The sequence below is a fragment of the Tachypleus tridentatus genome, chromosome 13 (genome assembly GCF_004210375.1).
Source record: "Tachypleus tridentatus isolate NWPU-2018 chromosome 13, ASM421037v1, whole genome shotgun sequence".
NCBI classification, from domain to species: Eukaryota; Metazoa; Arthropoda; class Merostomata; order Xiphosura; family Limulidae; genus Tachypleus; species Tachypleus tridentatus.
In genome coordinates, this window is record NC_134837.1 from 177,344,649 (window position 1) to 177,369,152 (window position 24,504).

General features: G+C 32.9%; 1 protein-coding gene across 1 annotated transcript in view; it reads right to left on the reverse strand.

Moving 5' to 3' along the window:
* The window catches only part of LOC143238719 (U2 snRNP-associated SURP motif-containing protein), a 93,655-nt gene that overhangs the window by 12,199 nt on the left and 56,952 nt on the right, over positions 1 to 24,504 (reverse strand). Inside the window, exons 12-14 of the mRNA XM_076479194.1 lie at positions 22,045 to 22,111; positions 18,094 to 18,257; positions 14,174 to 14,336 (exon numbers count right to left, since the gene is read on the reverse strand). Coding sequence (XP_076335309.1) covers positions 14,174 to 14,336; positions 18,094 to 18,257; positions 22,045 to 22,111 — 394 coding nt within the window. The remainder of the gene's footprint in view (positions 1 to 14,173; positions 14,337 to 18,093; positions 18,258 to 22,044; positions 22,112 to 24,504) is intronic.

The following is a 24,504-nucleotide window of genomic DNA, read 5'->3' on the forward strand; positions in this document are numbered from 1 at the left end:
CCTCAACTATCATTACTTAAGACCTAATTTACTGATTTTAGTAGAAAGTTAACTCCAGCAAAATTTAAATAAATAATGTCTTACTATAGTTTAAAAAAAAACAGTAACAGTCATACAAAACATTCACATAAGAACAATGGAATCAAACCAAATTCTTAATTATTTAGTCCTTTAAATAAAACTTAATTTTTACCCAAATTCACTTTAACAGCATAAGACTATACATTTTCCTCTCAAACACTGAGTTTTGGCCACAGCTGCAAACTTCTCTTGCTTGCAACCAACCATGACATGTATCTATTGAACATTTTATTTCAACTTGTCAAATGAACAAGTTAATGGCTCCTAAATATACAAAGAAAATTTCAAAGAACTGGAAAACTTTCAATGTAATGTTCAGCTTAAAACTAAACTTTTCTTATACAATAACATACAAGGGCTGTTCAAAAAATACGTGGACTGACGTCATAAAACAAAATGTACTTTATTTAGAAGTTACAGGTCTGGGACTCCTTCAAAGTACTCTCCTTCCCAACGCATACACTTATCCCAACGGTGTTTCCACTTGTTGAAACAGTCCTGGTACGCTTCTTTTGTAATGTCCTCCAGCTCCTTCGTCGCATTTGCCTTAATCTCAGGAATCGTATCAAATCTTCTTCCTTTCAAGGGTTTTTGAGTTTGGGGAACAAGAAAAAATTGAAAGGAGCAAGGTCAGGTGAGTAGGGGTGGTGGGGAAGAACAGTGATCGAGTGTTTGGCCAAAAACTCACGAGTTTTGAGGGCTGAATTTCGCAGCAACGCAATGCATCTTCAATTTTTCAGTCAAAATCTCGTAACAAGATCCAACTGATATCCCACACTCTTCAGCAAGCTCCCTGACAGTCAGATGTTGACTTGCCCGCACCAGGGTGTTGATTTTGTCGACGTGTGGGTCTTCAGTTGACGTGGAAAGACGTCCAGGACGCTCATCATCTTCAATGGACTGTCGACCATCCTTAAAACGTTCATGTTACTTGAAACATGCCGTACGCTTCATAGCAGCATCACCGTAAGCCGTGTTAAGCATAGCAAAAGTTTCAGTTGCAGATTTTCCAAGTTTAACACAAAATTTCACAGCAAGTCGTTGCTCCTTCAGGTCATTCATTCTGAAATCCGCCAAACGAAAAAATCGCACTTCACTTAAAACCGCGTAGCTAATACACAAATGAAGATATCTGCAATCGGGAAATGGCGTCATAATCAGCTGATCTGTGCAAACCTAGCGACACCAAGTGGATTCCCCTGGAACTAACTGGAGCTGCGCAATTCAAACAGTCCGCGTATACTCAGGTTTGAACAATATTTAAAACAGAAAATGTTATTGATAATGCATTCATGTGTATCAGTACCACAGGGTATGACAGATACAAGTAAAATCAAGAACTACAGTTTTTGAAGTTTTATTAAATTTAAATCTGAAAGAAATAAACTGATAAGAAACAAAGAGAAACTAATGATAGTACCACAGTGTCACAATATTTAAATTCATTATTGTCTTCAAAATATCCAAGCATAAATCAGTCACTATAAATAAAGCATAACCTGTCTTTAATAACTAATATTTGACTATTTCATACACAGTGAGTAGGTTTATGACCTTTATTTTATCACATTGTTACCATTTGGATGTGCATATCAATTTTCTCTTTTTCTTAACAAATTTAAAGACCTGGTTTGTTTAGAATTTTGCACCAAGTTACATGAGGGCTATTTACTCTATTCATCCCCAACTTAGCAGTTGTAGACTAGAGTGAAAGCAGCTTGTCCTTTAGGCTACTCTTCAACCAATAAATAGTGTGAATGGTTGTAACATTATAATGCTGCCTTGGCTTAAAGGGCAACAATCCTCAGACTGCGAGTCAAACTCCTTAATCACTAGACCATAACTTTGGAAGAACTTATTCTAGAATTATTGCAATTTTTTTACAGTGTTTATGCTGAAGGTGGAATTAGGAAAATTTTGAAACACCTATTTTATTTATCCTAACAAAAATTTTATGGCTCTAGATTTCTATCAAATGAATCTGCAGCTCAGTTTTATGCCAACAATATCATTCCAACAGCATTCCCACAACATTTGGTTGTGGTACATTGTTCAAAGCCTGTTCTTAACGAGTTACTTTGTCAATGTAATTTCAGTTTTACAAATCACATTTTCTGGAAACAGGTTTTCACTAAACCGATATAAACACAATAGTATGGATTATCATGAATAAAAATTGGGGATGTGAGAGAAATAGGGTTAGACTTTGAAAATCTCTTTCAGAACCCCTTGATTAAAAAAAGTGATTTTCCAGGATTTCTAGTGCTCACGTTTTTTAAAAATAAAATTACATGTCTTTCTGGGACATTCATAGCCTGCTCAAATCCCATGTTTGGTAAATCAATGAAATCCAGTTTTGTTTTGTTTTAATTTTATGTAACCATGCCAAAATTACTTATATTTCAGTCAAGTTTTAATTTATTTTACTGTAAATGTGTGATCATGAACAAAATAAAGTGCCATTCAAAACCATTAATGCTTAACAATAATAAAAAAAAGTACATATCTCTACAATGATAAAAATATCTAGAAAATTACAAAAGGTATATGTTAAGACCACCTAAGATACTGTTAAGGACAACAAAATTATAAATTTATGTTCACCAGATAACAAAACAGTTGTAGGTAACTTTTAAAATATCAATGACAACCACTAGTTTAGTGTTTTTAACAGGGAAAATCTGGCATAAAGTTGTATGTACATTTTACAAAATACACATCTTATTTCATGCTGTTAACATGCAGATTTATAATACAGGATCATGGATACCCTTCTCTTAAAATAAGGATTTATACCTACTCATTTAAAATTAGGTACTCAAGGTTGGCCCGTCATACTGCCTTCAGATCATAGAATTACCGTTTATCATTATTCTTAATTTACTATGAGTATTTTCTAGAAATATGGCTTTCTGTAAACGTGAAAAGTCTGTAATATACATAATCTTATTTTTTATACAGTATCAACTCTAAATATTTATCTAAATTTATGTGCTCAGAGTCTGACTAGTCTGAGTGTAAGGTGGTTTTCATATTAATAAGAATACATCCTTATTCATCTTACAGTTTTCAAATTTCATTTGCAAAAGCCCAGAACATTCTATATGAATAGCAGTTTTTTTCAGGAAACTTTAAATAATGAATTGTATTTTACCTGTTATTTTCTTACCTTAACACAGTGCACACCTCACCCACTTGAGTAACTTTGTAACCATTATAAACAAGTGAAAAGATAAATTGAAATTACTCTGTTTTGTTTCTCAAATAACTGCAGATTGTAACAGACTAATACAGTTATCTCTCCTAACATCTTCAGTTTCTATCATTTTTCAAACTGCTTTCATATGATTTTGTCTTTTTATTGCTCTTTGAAAAGGTGTCTAACAACTACATTTTATCTAGTAAAGCTAAAAATAATGCAGTAAACACTTATCTCAGTGAAACACACTTGCAGCTCAAGTGCATGCCTTGCTGAGAAACTTCATTCAACTTATATAATTTTCTATTTATTTTTTTCTTTTCATAACAAGTTTCTAATTTTCACATTTTAGGTACTTTTACAATAATAAATAACGAATATATGCAAAAAAAAAAGATATTGAATATTTACATTTGACCAATATTGTTTTCTTCTCTTTATTCATGGCTCACCAATGAAACTTAAACCTGCTATTTTGTAATAGCTGTAATTAATTAATTTGAATATAAACAAAAGAACATTAAATAACAATACGCATACAACATACAATGTCCAATAGACATTTTATTCTAACTGGTTTTATAACTGAGGTACAAGTGCTTTAAAATAATTTTCTTGGCTGGTTGACCACAATTTTGTGATAGCAACTTTTAATCTGCCAGCAAAATAACTGAAGAGCTGTTGTGAGAACAAGTTAGAATTACATCAATTTTGTAAATTAAAACTCTGTCTTTGTAATGGATATAAATGATGTAATAGCAAGTACAAGAGAGGATTATTGGCAATTTGTGGAAAAGACAATGTAACAGAAAGACATAGCAAATGGGTTCAACTACCTGGTTTATACCACTGTAAAGAAAAAGATACTTGATGAAATTTATTTATACTGCACCAGTAATATCTATACAACTAAAGTGTTATTTACAATATCATATAGGGGTCATTCCATGTCATATCATCCAGGGGGCTGCAGGTGACCCCCACAGAATGCCTTAAAAAAATTCACATGTGCTCATCTACCCATATAATGAAATACTGCCAAAGATTAGATCAATATCTCTAATAGTTTCTGGTTTACAGTCCTTTAAAATTTAATTAATTTTGTTTTATTTTTGGCGAATTCATTTTTGGGCAACTTTGGCTGCTTAATTGCAAGAGTGATGGTGGTAGAAAACTGAAATTTGCTACACTGACTGAATTAATCTCACAGAATTCAAAAATGGTCTCAAACCAAGTTTATCTCTCTTAGGATTTTCATAGTGAGGCTGTAAAACCACCTGAAAACTCAAACTCATGAAAAAACATTGGTTTATTTAATAAGCCTTAGCTCTAAGACTTAATATGATACAAAGCTGAATTTTATTTTTCAAATTTCCTATAACATATCAGTTGATGAATCAACAATTGTTGTAATTAATCAAGATGGTGTTCAACCTACTTTTTGAGTTATAATTTTTTAAAGTATCCTCTAACCATATGTTTTTTATTTAAAAACAAATTCAGTTCAGGTGCGTTACTGCGTGCAAATATATCCATACAAAATTTGAAAAATACCCGTCAGGATTTTATGAATCCCACTGAAATATTCTAACCAGCCTTTCACAATGTCAAATAATGAAGTTGTAAGAAACAAGAAAGAATTAATTCCTTTCTGAACAAGTTTATTGGCATAAATAGTTGGATCACATGGCAATGCAAATATATTGTGTATGCATTACAGTTATGCAAATATGGCTGAGTTTAAGATTCATAATATAATAAATACAAAGGTAAATTAGACACAAAGAGCACAGTGCTACAACAGGGTATAACTGAGAAAGATTATAGTCACACCAAACTGAAATAATCGTGACAATGAAATGTTTCAAAAACTGCTTTGGCAATAAATTAGCCTTAACAACATCAAATAATCATTGCTTTGTTCAGACAGCTTGAATAAATTTCTGAAATTTGAGGTTGATTATGTTGAGATCACTTTGACTTAAAACATAGTGGTGAGCACTACTGCCTTGCACAGTAGATGCACTTATCAGACAAAGAATAAGTTGGAAAGGAATCCAGCTTTCATCTTTACATGACCTTGCAGGCCATGAGAACAGTTTGTTTCTTGATTTCTTCATAAATGACACCAACACATCAGAATGTTCATCTGATCTATCTTTTATGTTTCACACATACCATTCATGATTGTATAAGCATGCCACATATTTCCTTGGCTGATAATTGTCATTACTATCATTAGACCCTATTTGAGCTGCTGCAGCATCACTTTCACTGCTACTACCAACAGGATGATGAAAGACAAAAAGTCACTGGTCATACAGTATATGATAATTAATTAAATAAATATTGCAGATGTATTGTTTATCTGAAGTTAAACTAATATCAGCTTGCTGAGGAATAGGCAAATACTATTGGTACTTTTCCTCATTGAGCTTTATTGCATTTATATATTCAGTTGAAGTGAAAGTTTTTACCAGAAGAGAATTTGTGTGTAAACCATTGAGTAATACTGAAGCAACCAATAGGACCATAGTTTCCTACACTGACTGCAGAAATAAGCTCTCAACATTCCCAAACAACCATTTTTTTTTTTTTTTACAAATATGTAATTCAAATAAATCAATTATTTTATCTAGGCTGCCTGTTAATTTATTATTTTGCACAACCTTTATTTTTTTGAAGATCATGTTTAGAGATGTAAGAATATATGGTAAAGGCTGATTAGCATATTTCAATGTGATTCATAATTTTTTCAAAACTGTATGAATATCTTTGCACACAGTAACACACCTGAATTAAAGTTTTTTTTTTCAAGGAAACAACGTATGGTTAGAAGATACTTTTCAGGTGCTTTTACAGCCTCACCATGAAAATCCTAAGAGAGATAAACTTCGTTTGAGTCCATTTTTGTATTCTGAGAGATTAATTCAGTCAGTGTAGTAAATTTCAGCCTTCTACCACCATTACTCTTGCAGCTTTAAGCAGCCAAAGTTGCCAGAAAATGAATTCGCCAAAAATAAAACAAAATTAATTAAATTTTAAAGGACTGTAAATCAGAAACTATTAGAGATATTGATCAAATCTTTGGCAATATTTCAGTATATGGGTAGATGAGCACATGTGAATTTTTTCAAGGCATTCTGTTGGGGTCACCTGCAGACCCCTGGACGATTTGACATGGAATGACCTATAGGAGTGGTTAGGTAGCAAAAAATGTGTAATTTAGATAAAAAGTGTCACATGTCAAAGACAAGTTTGAGAATTTTTTCACATATTTCCTGTTGAAATCAATAAAGTTAATATTTTTCTGAACTGAAAATGTATATCCAATAATACTTGCCACAGCTATCACTACAGTTACTTCTTGATTTCCAAGATTTTTTCTCTTTGCCCATCCATGCATCGAGGATGTTTGCTCCAGCCTTTTATACCCAGCTTGAGCAATTTCTAATTTGCAAACTCCTCTGCCAACTTCAGTGTGTCCTCTATCCAAGCACTATATATAAGTGCCTTGTCCTGATTATGTATTCACTTTTTCTAGACATAAACTAGCTTTTAGTGAAAAGGTAGTACACAAGAGTGGAAATACATTTTCAGTTTACAAAAATGTTAACTGTCTAAACATACTAACCATCCACTGACACCATAGTTAGAATCCCACAGTGAGTAAGTAATGAGGCCAGTGCAGACATGATTCACAAAGAAAGCATCTGCATAGAACAGGAGTGTACTATGAGAAATTAGGTACAGAAGTGGGGAAATCCCACTACATCCAGAACAGGTATACCTTTCATCTGGAACCTTGTTCCTATATGAAACATGGAATAGAATATCAGAAATAATCAGTATAGACCAACCCCAATCGGTTTGCCAAGGTTCCACAACTCAAAGTTGGCATTAAGGAGTCTTGATCCCTATTTCCTACATCGGCAGCTATAGCTATTGAATTACAATGTTGAAGATGTATGTACTTTTGATCATATCCCAATCTGTAGTCACAGAGTGAAGCATTGTGCATTACTGGAATCACAAGCAGCACATAAGTGGACAAACTTTCTCCTCCATCTGAAGAAGTCCAAAAGGCAACAGTTCAGGCTTGAAATGATGGGATTGTGCATGTTGTACTCAACCAAAGGAAAAGAACATTTTTGGGCTAGAATTATGAACATTCATCCTCACTCCCAAACCAAACAGACAAGGAGTATTCTGCTTTCCCCTGGAATTATGGAGAGAATATGGAATTTGTGCTCAACCAAGGACCTAGGATGGGACCAAACTGCATCAGGAATCCTGGGGAGACCACTTTCCATGACCATCAGACTAAAACAATATTGATTAAAGAAAAGGGCCATTAACTTCCCAACCAGCTAGCTCTGTGTCAAGTCAGAAATGTAATTGTCATAGAGGCTAGTGCTACACCTAATGATCTTGGAAAAACATCAATGGACCCAAGTAGGAAGACTCTCAATTTCACCCTCTTTTTCAAGAGTGGAGGAACACACTCAAACACTCTGTAGGAAAAATCCTCTGTCTGCCACTCCCATGACTATAAAATAGGGGTGGGTAATGACACCTCAGCTCCACTAGTAGAATCTGAGGTGGTAAAAATGCATTGGGAAGTCCTGAGGAACAGTGCTTTGGAAACTGTGAAAAGGTGAACCAAATTCCCTACATTTTTAAAAGCAAACTGATCCCAGTTTATTCAACCTAAAGATCAGCAGAGACAGGCAGGATACCCTTTAGTAATAAGGTGCAACTAAGAGAACTTGATAAGAAGTAAACCTGTCCAATCTTTACTTAATGTACCTACTGCCAATTTTGGAGGATAAAGTATTGGAGACCAAAACAACTCCAGCTGAGAATTCCAATGAGTCGCAAAGGCATTGATGACTGAAGATCTAAACTGAGAGCAAATTCAGTTATAAACCTCATGATGTAACATCCATTCTGTCACAAGAATATGGATGGGTTGAGATAAGTGATCTGCAATTAAATTAATCATTCCTGGAATATGTCAAGCTAAGAGACCAATAAAATGGGAATGAGTCCAGTAGAGAAGATCTCAAGAACAAAAACAAAGGTCTCAAGAATGTGTGTCTACTTGATGAGAAATCTGAGATACAACTGTAAAATTGTTAGAATATCATGACAATTTCTCCCTTCAAAAGTGACAGAACTTGAACTATTGCACAATGTAGTATAAGAAGTTCAAGAACATTGATAAGAAAGGTAGATTCATCTTCTGTCCAAGTATCTTGGAACTCCTGACACTAAAGATAAGCTCTCCAGCCCTGAAGTGATACATCCGTGAATAGATGACTCTTGGGATATGATGGTTTAATGGATACCTAAATAGTAGTGTTGCTCTTATCCAACCACCATTCACAATTGATGATGTTACTCCTGAGTAATGAGACAAGATGATCCAAATGATTGGAATGCATTATCCATTGGTTGCACTGTGACCACTGAAGGGATCTCGTATGGGCTTAATACAAAGGAATGAAAGGTTTGAAGGGTGTCTATATCCCCAAAAGAAGGAGAGCCATCCAAACAGTAGGAAAAATAGACAGAATTAAAAGCCTGTCAGCTCTTTCCATGACTTGAAGCTTGAGAGGGATTGGTAACAAAACACATTTCTCCAATCTGATAAGGAAGCTAACTTTTGTGGCTTCTGAAAAGAGAATTTGAGAATGATATTCTGCTAATTCATGGCAGGAAGTCTGAAGGAGCCTGTCATCCATATAATGATGAGTGTATAAACTGCAAGTGATGAGAAAAGGTTTGAACAACTCTGCAAAAGACATAAGGTGCTGATGCAAGACCAAAAGAAAGAACACAAAACTGTAGCACCTGACCCTTGTGCACAAATCTGAGAAACCTCTGAAAAGAATCTGCTATTGGAATATGGAGTTAAGCACTGGTAATCCTGAAGTTGGTCAACTACAATTTTGGTGTAAAGTGCCCTCGTAGGTTGAGAAAAGATACCATTGTGAAGTGAGGAGGCTCTAAAAACTGGCTGAGTCAAGATAGATCAATGGTTGAATGCTAATCTCCTGCCTTTTTGAGTATCATGAATAAAATCCTAGAAGAATGGTATCAAACCTCTCTACTTCCATTTTGAATTACAACTCTCTTATGGGCTGAGAACAGAGCTCCACTCACCACAAATCTGTTGGAGGTGAAAATGAAACAGGTTCAGTAGACAATGGTTGAAGTGATGTAAACTGAATGGCCAACCCTGAAATCAGAGTCAGGAGTACCCAAGGATTCATAATGAAAGAGCTCCAAACATACAGAAAGTGATATCATTAACCACTGCTACCCCATCCCCAGGATAGTCATCAACACCCATGTGAATGGTCTGCACAAGCCAAAACTCCTCAAGAATACAGTTGTATTCTATTATAGGAACCAATAACCTGGGAACCAAATGAATGGGCCAATATTTCTAAATTAGAGCCAGAATGATGAGAAGTCAAGAACAATAAAGACAAATGCAAATTGGCAGTATCAATTCATGATTCCAATGTCTCTGGAACTCAAGCAAATAACATGGAATGGAGAAAATGAGCTTACTGAAGGTAAAAGATGGTAAATGAATTCTTTCTAACAAAGCATCTCTGCTCAATAAATGGCAGCAACAGACCAGTCAAGAAATCAAAGACATTCTGACTAAGCTATATAGAAGTCACCAAAACTCCCATCACATCCTCAAATTAGTGAGGGAACTGTTGATAACAAAGCATCTCTGCTCAATAAATCCCAGCAACAGACCAGTCAAGAAATCAAAGGAGGAATGAAAGAAGACATTCTGACTAAGCTATGTAGAAGTCAGCAAAATTCCCATCATATCCTCAAATTGGTGAGAGAACTGTTGATGAGCTTGTTTCAGACAAAAGTTGGATGGAGCATAAATACCTCAGAAGAGTCATGAGAGTAAGATAAATATGAGAAAACTGTTATATGTTTAAAGTAATCATAGGTTCCAATCAAGACCACCACAAATGCAAATGGGGTCCATTTACTGAGAATCTAAACAGGCCTCCTTCTGGCAGTGATTAGCCAAAGTATGCTGATCTGATAATCACTAGGAGAAAGGCATAACTATCCCATTGCATAACTGAGCAGCAAGTCTCCCAGCATGAAGAACAATATCACAAGGAGAAAAACCAAGTAGTCACTTGCCATTCTTTCTGCTAACAAATACAATAGGAGTTCCCCAAACCTCACAAAACTCATTAACCAGCTGAAGAAAAGGGGCTGGAGGTGGCTACTCAAAATAATATTTTGTTGAGGTTGACAGTGAAAAAAAAAGGAGCTGGAAAGTGCAAGTCGAAATTCTTGTTACTCACTCCTGGGTCATTTGTAAAAACTGTCTCATAACATCCCAGTGAGACACCCTTGGTCCACATATATACCTTCACCTCACTTATGAATCATATCATAACAAGCCTAAACTAAAAGTGGCTTCCCCCTGGTTGTTGACAAACAACCAATAGCAAAGATGGAAGAGAAGTTTAGCTGACCTATTTGGTAAAAACATTAACTTAAGAATTCATACCTGTCGATAGTTCAATTATTAAATAATGCATAATTAAAAATTAAAAAAGTTACAACTGATATGCTGGCCTTGTCCAAATTCATAATGTAAATAGTAAATAAGCACCACACATCCCTGTTGAAAGAAACCCATGCCAAATACTTTATCGAGAAAAGTCATTACATTATCAGGATGATGTGTTTATATACAGTACCTATATGAAGGGTGCATTGAAGCTGCAAGAGGAATCTGCAAATTAGAATTTACCTAAGGCATCTGAATAGAACATAAAACACTGGAGCAAATATTCTCAATAAATAGATGGGCAACAAGTGCAAGCCTGACAATCAAGAAATAGTTATAGTGTCAGTGGATGACACAGTGTCAGTTTTGGAATTAAAATTCATAATATTAAACTTTGAATTATAAACAATGTCTTAACATTGATATACACTAAAAAGCAAGTTGTTTCATTAAATTTTAAATATAACTCTGTAAAACATTGTGATGTGTACTTCAATCCCACTTGAAGAGAGAATAAAAAATACTCATTACAGTTGGTAATTTACATGGTGACTTTCTGTAATCTAGCTAAACTAATGTTATAAATACATTATTATAAACACTGATAATGAAATAGTATGTATTCTCCTTCATGTGTGTGTGTTTTTCTTATAGCAGAGCTATACTGGGCTATCTGCCAAGTTCACCAAGGGGAACTGAACCTGTGATTTTAACACTGTAAATCTATAGACTTACCTATGTACCAGCAGGGAATTTCTCCTTCATTCATGAATCAATTAACTATAACTGAGTAAAAATCTAGCAAGCTGCTGAAGGTGGAATCCAAATGAAGTCTGTTATTTCTGCACTTTAATTTCAAATTGTTTAGGATCCTTTCTTCCAAATGGTCTTTTCCATTACCCAAGTGGGATATTATGGTGGTATTACATGCTTTGTATTGATATCCATTCAAGCCTTTAGCCTCATGTACTATGTATCACTTTTCCCTTAAAGTGTATTGTTTTTGTTGTTGCTGGCATGTGGAAGGTGTGGGTTGGAGTTGTTTGCAATACATGTGCACAGGACTTTTATCATTTCACACATGTCCTGCTATACTCTGATATGTCCTTTCTTTCTATGACTGGCAGCCAGGGAAAAGGATAAATCCTTCTCACCGTTTCATTTATCAGCTGTTTCTCACCTCAATGACCTTAATCATCTGTTATGTCCTTTAAGAGCCCCGAAGTGTTATTTGGCTCACATTAACTCTTTCCAAGATGTCAGAAATAGACTCTTTATTCACTGGGTTCCTTCAGTTTCCCAAAATTGGTCCATATTCTGCCAGTTCTAGTTTATATTCAGGTTTTTAAGAAATAATTTCATACTTTCATGGTGTTGTATAGTGCAATATAATCAGACTAAAATTCCGATTCATATACAAAATGTACACAAATAAAATGCTCTATAATATAGTGATTGTGTTCCTATTTACCATATACTGAAAAGACCTAAACATGGTGATGATTCATTACATTTAAATCAGTAAAGTACTTTAAAATGTTGACTAAAAGTGTGCAAAGTTATTATATGTTGGTAACGATATGATAAAATTTTGACCACAACATTTAAAAATGTAATTCTTGCCCCTGCATAACGTATTTTTCTTTATAAATTACTCATACAATATACTAATTTTCTGAAGCAACATTATAAGAAATAAAAGATTTTTCAAATTACATTTTCATTAACAATGGCAGTGTTTATAATATTTTTCTAAGAAACATATTAGTTGTCACAAGTTTCAAACCCAACAATCAGAAGAAAAATCACTTGGAGATATAAATTAAATGTAAAATGAATGCTACTTTTAAGTAATGTGAATTATGTTATTGTTACTTTGCAAAACAAATCCAGTGCATTAATTTAACACATTTAACTCGACTCTTAAGAATAAATTTAATAAAAAGTTAATGAGAATGGCAACTAAAATACATAGGACAGTTGTTTCCCATCTATTAATATACAATAAATCAAATGAACTTGTAAGCCTAACCAATATATATATATATATACAACAAGGAATTTTATAAAAACCTTAAAAGTTTGGATTAGAGCACCACAGTTCCTTAAACTTCAACATCAACTATTTCAAAATAAGCCACTGATAATGGTAATTTTATCCACAAAATAACACTGGATCAAAGCCACATTGTGCTAACATGGACCAAAAACAATGTTCTAAAAAGGTCCATCGATACCATAATACCATCACAGCCTGTGAAAACAGCATTCTAAGAAGAGTCACTATTCTGGTAATGTTTTCACACACTATATAAATGTAGCAATTAAGATTTTGGTGCTTATGTAATAGCTGAAACAGAAAAGACAACAATAAACAACAGTGTAACAAAAAATGTATGAAATATGTAGCAGCTTTTTGTGAAGAATAATTTACTCTATTGCTTCAGGATTACCATGGATACTGTAAATAACAGTATTAGAAAATAACATTACAAAAGACATTGAGTAATGCATAATGTTACAATGCTTACAATACTCATTAAGGAACTATTTTTCTTGTGTATTTTTCAAACTAACTTTTTCCTGTAATTGTTGAATATAATTTTAAAAATTAAGATAAAACTTATTGTTTTATGCTTTTGGTCAAAGTATTTGTACTTTTGTATATTTGAAATATCCTATAAGTTATAAACTTCAAATCTTGACTACTTCAAAACATTAATTTTACTACATAAACATTTTTAAAGCCTATTACCTTTATTCAAAGGTTATTTATTAATGTTCATTAAATCTATTACCTTTTTTATACTCTAATTCTCAACAATTTTTTTTCATATCTCAGAAATTTTTTAAAAATAATTACCACATGACAATTTACTTCTCATATTCAGTTTAAACTTGTAAATATTGTAAATATTAATTTTACTACATAAATATTTTTAAAGCCTATTACCTTTATTCAAAGGTTATTTATTAATGTTCATTAAATCTATTACCTTTTTTATATTCTAATTCTCAACAATTTTTTTCATATCTCAGAGATTTTTTAAAAATAATTACCACATAACAATTTACTTCTCATATTCAGTTTAAACTTGTAAATATGGTAAACAAAGGTACCTGTGAATAAGTTAAACAAACAAAACAGTACAACATTAGAAAGTGCTTCTCCTAAAGATGGCAGGATAGAATACCACAAAAACATGTAGTTGTACATCAATCATAATATCATTTTAATAATTTACAACACACCTTTTAAAAATGTGATGTTTTCACTTCATTCAAACTAACAATTTCCTTCTTAAGAACAAATGAAACTGTACCTTTTTATGAAGTGGAGTCTGGACTATTGATAATGATTCTGCAATACAGTCAACAATTTCTTCAGCAGATTCTGCATGTTCTATACAGTAAATCATGGCCTGGCTTATCATCTGACGTTCTGGTGTCAAGTTTCTAAGCATGTCTTCCAACCTGTCTCTTTGACTTTCAGAAAAGAAACAAAAAAACAGACATATGAAATACAGGATCTCTTCATCGTAACTTTAAAAAGTACGTATAATCACAAATAAAAATGAAAAAAAAAAAAACCTTTTAAATCAAGTGCTTGAAGAAAGTGAACCTAGAAGAATCTATCCTTCAAAACATGCTCGGGTTTATAAGTTTCTCTTTTTCACATACAAAAATTACCAGCTGTGTCAAGTGCTCATTTTACCACAATATTACTCCTAGAAATACAAATCTTTTCACAAGTGCATCTAAAGGGTAATATAAAAATTATGAACCATTACAACACTACAGAAGCAGTTTCACATGTTTGTGCTAAATTAATGGGCTCTGAATTTAATATTTTTACTGAAAAAAAAAGCTGATAAAACAGAAACCAGATTCAGAAAAATTGTAGTAAGTATAGGCCTTAGAAATATTTTGGTTATGTATGACTTTTGCAACATCTTGTATACTGTTTAGTACCTGATGTCTTTATATAATCATGCATTTTGTTCAAGATACAGCATACTTAACAAAGCTATTCATATCATTTTTTGCATGTGGTATTTAAATTCTACACAGCACAGCACTGTTAGTACACTGAAATGATGTAAATGAAATTCTGAGTTCAAAGTTTTTTGTGGCATTTTTAATGTGGTTGACCACTAAAAAATCAATACATCACTCAAATTGTAGTATTCATGCATATAGACTTTTCTACATATTTGATTATGTAGAAAGTTAAAAACAATTCCATTACCTATTTTTCATGCAGTTTTAGCAAAATCATATAGGCCAGACAGTTGTCCAAGTTGTCTTGTTCTCTATAGTAGATAATGTCTAGTCTACTTAAAGGAATATTGCAGTAACATACAGCATCAGTATTTGAAGCAGTAGCGACTGTTATAATCTTTGCTTAACAAACTGACAATGTCTGTGTATTACAGCAAAATGCCATGAAAAGATAAAAACTCATGGTATGATACTGCTGACCAGACAAAAAATATTTACCTATGAATTGAAGCACACTTTCCTAGGTCCGTTCTACTGAGTTTTAGAATTAGGTACACTTTAAGATCAGAATGTTTAATTGATAGAAATTTTTTATTAAAGAGAGAAAAGACAGTAGATCTAACCATAATCTCATAGAAGCAAATTTCTCTTTATTTGTTTCTTTTTGTTTGTTTTGTATTAACCCTTTTGCAACAGGCTCCTTATAATATAACGAGTTTGTCTACACAATTGCACACGTTAAGTATTTGCAGTATAACTTTTGATATAGCGTGTATATCTTCATAAAATCTGCTGGACATTTAGTTAAGTATTTTGCATAGAAAAAATCAGATTTTTTAATGAAATATTTTCCCCAAATATTTGTTTGTGAGCATAGAGTTTCTTTTGTTATTAGTCTGAATGCAAAGTGATTTCATGTTATGATTAAAAAAAGTATTCATCACCTACCTGAAAAATCTCAAATACTACTTGTGTAATCTCTAAAACCTCCTAAATACATTTCAAATGTTTGTTTTCAGTAAGACTTTATATTTTATGTTATTTTCTGTACTCTTTGTGGGGTCTGTCACTTGACCAACCTTGTAACCATCATAAAAAAAATTAGGAAATAAATATAAATTATGCTTTTTTCGTTATGGAATAACTACACATTATAACATGAAAATGCATATGTTTGGTCTAAGTAGCTTAAGTCTCATAATGCTATAGATGAATTACTTTTTTTTTTTTTAATACTGACCTTCCAGTCATGCCTGCTTAACATTATACAACTTGCATTTATGAGGTGTATTCAGGTCATGTATCCAGCAATATAAAACTGCCCTTTAGTCTTCCCTGTCTTTGCCGTGTTTTAGTGGACTAGTATTTCGTAATATACAGTCGCATTTCAATTATTACACACACACACAATTATTATTACTTAGAAATAAATTATTACTTATTTTTTGCAAAATATAGAACAATAAATCAAGAAGTAAAGCAAACAGTTATCACTTCTCTCTATGATCTATGTACATAGGTTGCTAAGCTTTTTAAAATTTCACGTGTGAAGGATTTCATTTTTTTTAGGTTTTATATATATAGTTGAATAACCAAAAAAATCATAAATAACTACAAAGATACCACAGAATTCCATTATAATTTATTACACTTATTAATTAAGATTTACTTAGATTTCTAAAAATATGAAACTTTGAGAAGACTAGACACAATCTACCTCCTTGAAAACTTGGATCAAAAAAACAAAGTAGCTTTTTCAAAGATTAAAATGACTGAGAAAACCACTCTGGGGACATTCTAAGCTGTTGATTGGTTATTCATATGTCATATACTGTAGTAAGAGTATACAAGGGGCTGTTTCGAAACACTGAAATAGCCAAATGGAGCCACTGCATCTGATTCAGTACATAAACCATATTTCGGCAAAATAAAAATATACATGGTTCCTATTTTATATTCTAGCTCGTCAATATTAGTAATTTGAGTTCCTAATTTGTATAAAATTATAGACTTATTATTTTGACATTACAAACATCTAATTTTAAAACAGCACTACATTCAACATACCTCATGACTTACTAAAATCTATATTTAAATGTGTTCTTTTAAATAAAGAAATTAACTCATATATAATATTAAAGTTTGAATTATAATCTACAATTTGATTCCAAATTTATCGACAAATTCATAAAATAGTAGTCCAATAAAATTTTGAATGCAAGTTCACAAATGTGATGACATGGCCTTTGAACCTTTTGTACAATCAATAGTTTTAACTAAATAAGGATTATGCAACTTCAGTAATATATAAAAATTATTCAAAGGCTGACAGTTTTTATAACAAAAGCATAATTTTCCAGACTTATGTAGACTAACAAGCCACAAAACATTAATATTAAATGATCCCAGATAATCAGTTTTCTAATTTTATATAACTTGTATAAGTGCATGGTGTATCTTCCTAACATCACTTTTCGTTTTCTGATATACATAAAGTCTACAGTCCATCTTACTAGCAGCCAGATTAGGATGATGTGTGTAAGAAAAGCAGGTAACAAAAAACTGGTAAAACTTGTACTTCTTGAGTGGCTACTTCTGACATACTACATATTTTTAAATCTTAATATGAACAAGGTCTTATTCCTTATCTTTCAAAGCAAAACTTTTAGTTTACATTGAATGTAAACTTTCAAACCAGTTACTTGCATTTTCTGAGGTCTTCCGATGTAATTCTTAACTCTGATTGATTTTAAAACCTAAGTTTGTATGATTGTTTTTGATTTTTTTAAGCCATTAAAATTCTAATGCTGAGAAAAAATCTAATAAAAATCTTTATATGATTTAAAATTTTCATTGTCTTCTTTGAACATTTTTTTAAATTGCAGATAATATTATACAACTTTCTAATATGTCCGAGTAACACTGTTTTATTATATCAAACTTGTAAAAATTACTCCTTCCACTGATTTTATAAGTAGAAACTACAAACTTTATTTTACATTCTTAGTTTTGCTTATTTCACTGTTCCACGTCTGTCTAGTTCTTGACTAAAAGTGAATTGCATGTTTTTTGGTTTTTTTTCTAAATCAAGCTGTGATGAGGAATCCATGAAGAACTTTGGAAGAATGACAGCTTCTTGTGAGTAACACATGTCAAAAATGCATATTAATAAACTTTTGAACTGCAACTCTGTTTTTAAACAAAAATAAAAAAAATTCTTTTGAACAAAAAATAAAGTCACCTCTCTGATAGTCCGTTTTTCTTTGGTTCTTCTTTGACAGGGGATCTATCTACTAGTTCTTCTGGCATCCCTTGTAAATATGGATTTAATGGTGGAGGTCTCCATATAGAACCTCCTTTGAACATTCGAAACTCTTCTGTGCTCCATTCATTAGGATGCTCACCCTGAAAATAATGATCGCAACACACAAAAATAAAAATTCATTCTGTGACACATCAAAAGGAAATACCATTTCTCTTTAACCTTTTCTAATGTACCAGTTTAAAAAAATATACACAAGCACTGCTACAGTAACTTATTTATGAGAGTGGCTACTTGATGGAAGTTGGTCTCCTAATAAATGTTTTAAACCATAAAAACTGGGTAATTCTGAAAATTATGCATACAGCAGGAAGTAGGAGTAATTTGCTATATTTAATCCTTATTGTCTGACTACCCTTTGTTTCTCCCAAAATTTTTTAAAATTAGGAAATTGGTGTATCAGCCCCTAACACAACAGCTGTGTTGAAAATGTGGAGAATAAGTCACTGGTTCTCAGAGTGATGTCTTTTCTTCTTCATTCTGCAAATTTTGCATCAGTTTGATAAAATGCAAATAAAGTGTTATAGACGAGAAACTCGCTTGGAATAAAAATACATCTCAGAACAGCTGGTATGGATATTAACACTTTTATTAACTGGTTATCTGAAGATGACCTAGGAAGGTCAAAGCATTGTTCTATGCTCATCAATAAAAGTGTTAATACCAATACCAGCCATTCTAAGATACAAGCCATCTCTAAGTGTTATAGACATGTTGCTTTAACTGCCTTACTAACATCAGTGGTCAGGAAGTGCTGTTTACAAAGACCATCTTTGAGAGGATTAACTCACAGTCAGTGCTAAAAGTGAAGCAGGAGAAAACCACACAGCAAAGGTTTTCACTTGCATAATGTTCAAAACCACCATCACTTTGTCACATTGCTACGCATTGAAAGATATTTATCACAGAACATTTAACACATGATAGAAAAAGTGATAGAGAGATGACTTGTTAACAAAAATGTTCACTCTCCATCAACTATGGTTAATTCATCTACTACAAAGGAAGGAAAATTATGTTTCTTTTTGTTCACTTCTTGCACTATCCTTTTACTTTCTGACTATTTATTATTACATACACATTGAAACCACCATGACATTAAGATAATTCATATTAAATTTCAAAACTTAAGAAAAGTTAAAATATTTCACAGTTTTAATTTAATTGCATATTTTATGCATAGTAACCAATAGTTCTAATTTCACAATTCACAGAGAAGCACCATAACAAACTTTTGTAGTTGTTATATATGAGAAAAAGAAAAGACTGTCCTGGGTTTTCATTATTCTAAAACAAATAAATGATGAAGCACATGTAACACTGCAACTACATATTTTTACTTATCCAAAACATTCTTATTACACAACACCATTAGTCCTAATATTTATGATAAAAATCACATTACATGAATGTTTTTTTCCCTCTCTGTTTTACTTAATTTCATTGTTATGGATTCCAAAGTATACAAGTTAGCATTTTTCTGCATTGAAAATGTATTTCCAATAGATACTGCCCTCTTATGGTACAAATTTTCAATGCATACCCCTAGACTTCCACCTCCCACTTGTGCATATCTACATTCAAATGATCATGCAGCAGCTCTCCACCAATAGATGTTTAACACCACCCCTTATCATATCCAGCACCCTATTCATACCTGCATTCATTAATAACTGCAACACAGGTCAGAAGATCTACACCATATACCATCAGAAATGATTGGATAATGTGAGAATAGCTAAGTCTATCTGAAATATATTTTTAGTGTAGGAAAAATTCTAACTTCTGATATGATATCTCACAAACTAACTAAAATCCCACAGTGAACTAATGGAGGGCCAATAAAAAAAAATTATCCTCCTCTAGGAAAAAAAACATCACACCTCAGCAGTAGATTGCACCAAATGTAATCCAGGTATATTCTTTGTTCATTTATGACAATGTCCTGAATATCAAAGGCAGAAAAACATGACAGAATTCCAGAATATGCATAGCCTCTGAACAGGACTCAAGACAGTGCTGAGTGGCTAGGATGGGACAAACTTTAGTAGTAGCTCAACCTCATCCAACACCAGGCAGCACCTGAAAGAGTATATCAGATCCTCAGTAGGTAGAGGATTACCACGCTCTTCACCTTGAAACAGGAATGGGTAGGTAAAATGAGATTACATACAAAAATACATCTACACTCTGCACATTTCCAACACAATCAACACTAGATTCATTGGGAACCAACATCTAGCAAGCAACAGAAAGGTGAAAAGCCCTGAAAAGATGACATCTCCAAAAGATTATAGCAATGGGTATGGCTTTTCCAGTCCATCATAAGAAAAGGATATCAGACTGAACACAAGTTGGAAAACATGCTATTTACAGCTACAATCAACACCAGTTCCACCAAAAACTGACATCCTGCAGATGGAAGTAAGAGAGACTGCAAACCTGGGGTGCATCTTCAGTCCAAAAGCTGGTGCCAGTAAGTATATTTCATCTGGTCCATGGAAGGAGGACGTATACTGGCCAGCATGTGACGACCAGCTTAGCTGGACCATCTCCAACCAACACCACACCCATTGGGAAGGTACATTCACAGGATGGTAGTGAGGAGGAGCATTCAGTCTGAGGAACAAACTGCAATAATATACATTAGTGACATGGTGGAGTGCTTCACCCAAAACCTGGCAGCACCTGAAATTGTATATCAGGTCCTGTGGAACACCTCATCTCTATAGTGAGCATAAATAACCCCTACATCTTATGTAATTGTTTAATTATAGTGAACAATAAAATGGAGACACATAACCAACACCTGGCAGCATCTGAAATGATACATCAGGTCCATGGTAAGAAGGGCTATAATAGTAATTGGCATCAAGCATGGTCACAGGATGGACAGTGATGATCTGAGAAATAAAAAGGATGCCTTGTAACACACCACTTGCCACAGAGTGAGATCCACAACACACTAGTAAAAGGCCCCTGAAAAAAAACTGACAAACAAAAAAGTAACATTTCACAATACCAAACTGAATAAATTTTAATAAACAGCAAAGAAAATCTAAGTCCGCAGTATAATGGAAAACACTGGCAAATCCACAAGCAAAAACCAGCACGTCTGTACAGCAAGTACTGCAAATTGAGAAGTTGTTAAATGCTTAAATAGGACTAGTGTCATGCTCCTACTTGTGGAGAGCTGCTGCATGATCATTTGCAGGTGGATATGCAGAAGAGGGAAGTGGAATGTTAGTAGCATGTGTTGATACTTTGCATCAATAGAGGGCAGTGCTAGCCAAGAAAAGCTATTTTATGAGGGGAGTAAGACATATCAGAAAACCAGTATTTAAGATCTATTGTGTTTTTCAAAATATGGAAAAATTAACTGATTATTTGTTTTTCCAGGTAGCAACCTCATTATATATGTTTCTGGTGACCTCTTTTTGTGGACGTCACATTAATAATGATTGATCGATATCAGTTAAACTGAAATTGTCTGTTCTTTCTACACATCACTGTTAGGTGAAGAACAGCTGGATACAGTTTATAATATAAACTCTCTTTATTCAAGCTCTAGAGCTTGCAAGATAATTAAACATACCAATATGTTTAATGAGATACAAATATTCAGAAAAATCATAGGTTTTGAAATAATAAAATTATACTACTTATCTAACATCCTTGTTTATTTACTGAAAATTTGATATTTGTAAACTAACCATCTTCATTACTACATATTTTGTCAAGTTACTTAAACTAGGTTAATTTTTCAAATGGAGGAATACATAAATAGGATGTTAAAAGTGATTTAACAATCAGTCACCTTTCCAAACAAATGGAAGTTATGGTATAAGGTACTGAGAATTCTTTGCATACCTGAAGAATTGAGTAGAGTCTCCAGCGGTAGTAAACATGTGCTGGACTCTGGTTCACAAACAGGAACCTACAGTCAGAGAATAACAGGAATGACAATTTGATACTATGTATATACCACTGATACAGTCAAAACTTCCAAACACATTTTTCACTATACATCTCATATACACATATCTAACCTCTATATAAAAAAGCCAGTGTGTGTCACATCACACCATGCCCGATTTCTTGAAATAGAAGTTATAAAAGCCAAAATACATTTATCGGGAATAGTTTGATAACTGTCTGCCCATTACAATTTTAGTGAGAGGGGTGAAAGGAGGCTGGAGGGATGTTGTGAAACCTTGTAAGCATTGATAATAGAGACATAGTGTTGGATCACCTAGCCTAGAACATGGTGCATAAATGTTATAATGAAAGTTAAAAATATTGATTCAATTTTGAACTTAAATTATTTCTGAATTAAGCTATTTTTTGTAATATTATCAATGTTTTGAATAACAAACAAACCTTTTTAATAAACAAATATTTTTCCAATTTTGTTATCTGTACATTTCATTTTATACTTTCAGTACAAAGACTAGCAATAAAAGGTTATACTTTTGTTGCTAAGCAACATGACATAAAAGCTATTGTTGGAATGTAGTATTAACAAACAATACTGTCTCTGCTATACATTAGAAGTTGCTAATTTAACTAATTTTAATCAATAATTATTCTATTAATATACCACAAATTCATTTCATGAATTATCTTAATTCTGATTGTCTCACAAAGGAACTTACCAATGTTTGACTGCCTTGACTGCACTTTTCTGCCTCTTTGTTGGTGAAGCTTAATTTCCCCAAATTTATTTATTTTAGTTAGCTGTGAAATGTGAGGTTAGGATATACACTATGGGGGGTGGGAGTACTTGTCTCATCATTTTTGACAGGTTACATGCCAGCATATTCATAAACACATGCATGAGAAATACATATGAAATAAATTAAGCCTTTTGATATTATTTTACTTGTGTATTGACATAAATAAATCTCTACATCACACTGTTCTCATTTATTATGTTTTGTCCTGCAAGAAAAAAAGACTGTTGCTCTCAAGGCATAACTAAGTACAACTCGCAACATCAATGAAGTATTTCTGTCAGAACCAAACCTGAGCATCAAGTGCATGTCTTCTCATCTGTGACAAAGATGCTACATTCTTAATTGAGTGGTGCAGCCTCAAATATATTGTCTCTGATAACAGCTTCTATTTAATGTAAAATACAATGAACACTTTCCATGAGTTTTCTAATTTATTAATACAACTTTCAAAAATGACTTTGAAACAAGATGGAAAAAAGTGTTAACAGCAATTTCACAATCTGACGTATCCAGCTCTTTTGCAAGATCCAATACACCTTCCAGTGTTCAGTTAGCTCTCAAAAGATCACTTTTACTTCTTGGTGATTATGTGTTTTATACTATTAGCCAACTAATTTCATTATCTGGAACACTAAATTCACAAGTAGTTGCTAGGTTTTAGTTTGGAACACAAAAATAGAAAACAGTATTTTATAGAATTATGTTGGCAGTGCAGTTTATATTTGAATCATTATCTAATGCTAGTAAAGTAGTAAAGTTTCTGACTGATTATTCTGCACCAAGAATGAACTGAATACAAAGTGTGTGTGTTTAAACATTGCTGTCAAGGAGAGGATGGACTATCAATGCCTAGCAAACTAGATTTAGAAACCTAACAACTACTTCTAAATTTAGTAATATGGATAGTGAAATAAGGACACTAACATGAAACATCATTACCCAAATATAAATGTCATGCCCTGACAATAAAACTGAACACTGGAAAATTAAGTAACCTTGGAAAATGTCCCAAGCATAAGCAGATGCTGCTGAAAACATATGAAGGTTTTAGAATAAGCAGCTAAATAGAGCAAGAGAAAGGAGACACAAGACCAACATAAAATAATTAATTCACAGTGAAGCAAACATCAAAAGATTAAGTCACAAACATATGTTGCAACCATGGAGACCAACTTCCCCTTTGGGGGAACATAACTGTAGTATGCATATTCATTTTGTTCAAGCATTCCTGTATTAGAAACTTGTTAAAATAAAGAAAATAGAAGAATCCCCAATAAAACAGCAATTACACAAAAAAAATGAATGTTCTAGAAGTTACTGTTACACATGAACCCAATGGGGTTGGCACAGAGGATGAAATGGATGATGGAGAACAACTTTACATAAGGCTGAGCTTAATCAATGTGAAAATCATGGTTGACAGATAGCCAAGTGTAAACATCTTACATGAATATATGTACAGTTAAATGTCAAATAATCTACTACTCAGAACAAGAAATCCAAGATTTAAGCACATGGATCTAAAAAACCCTAGTAGTTATAGCAAATGTTTGAAATCACTACTGGTTCTAAATACAAATTTACAACTGTAAAA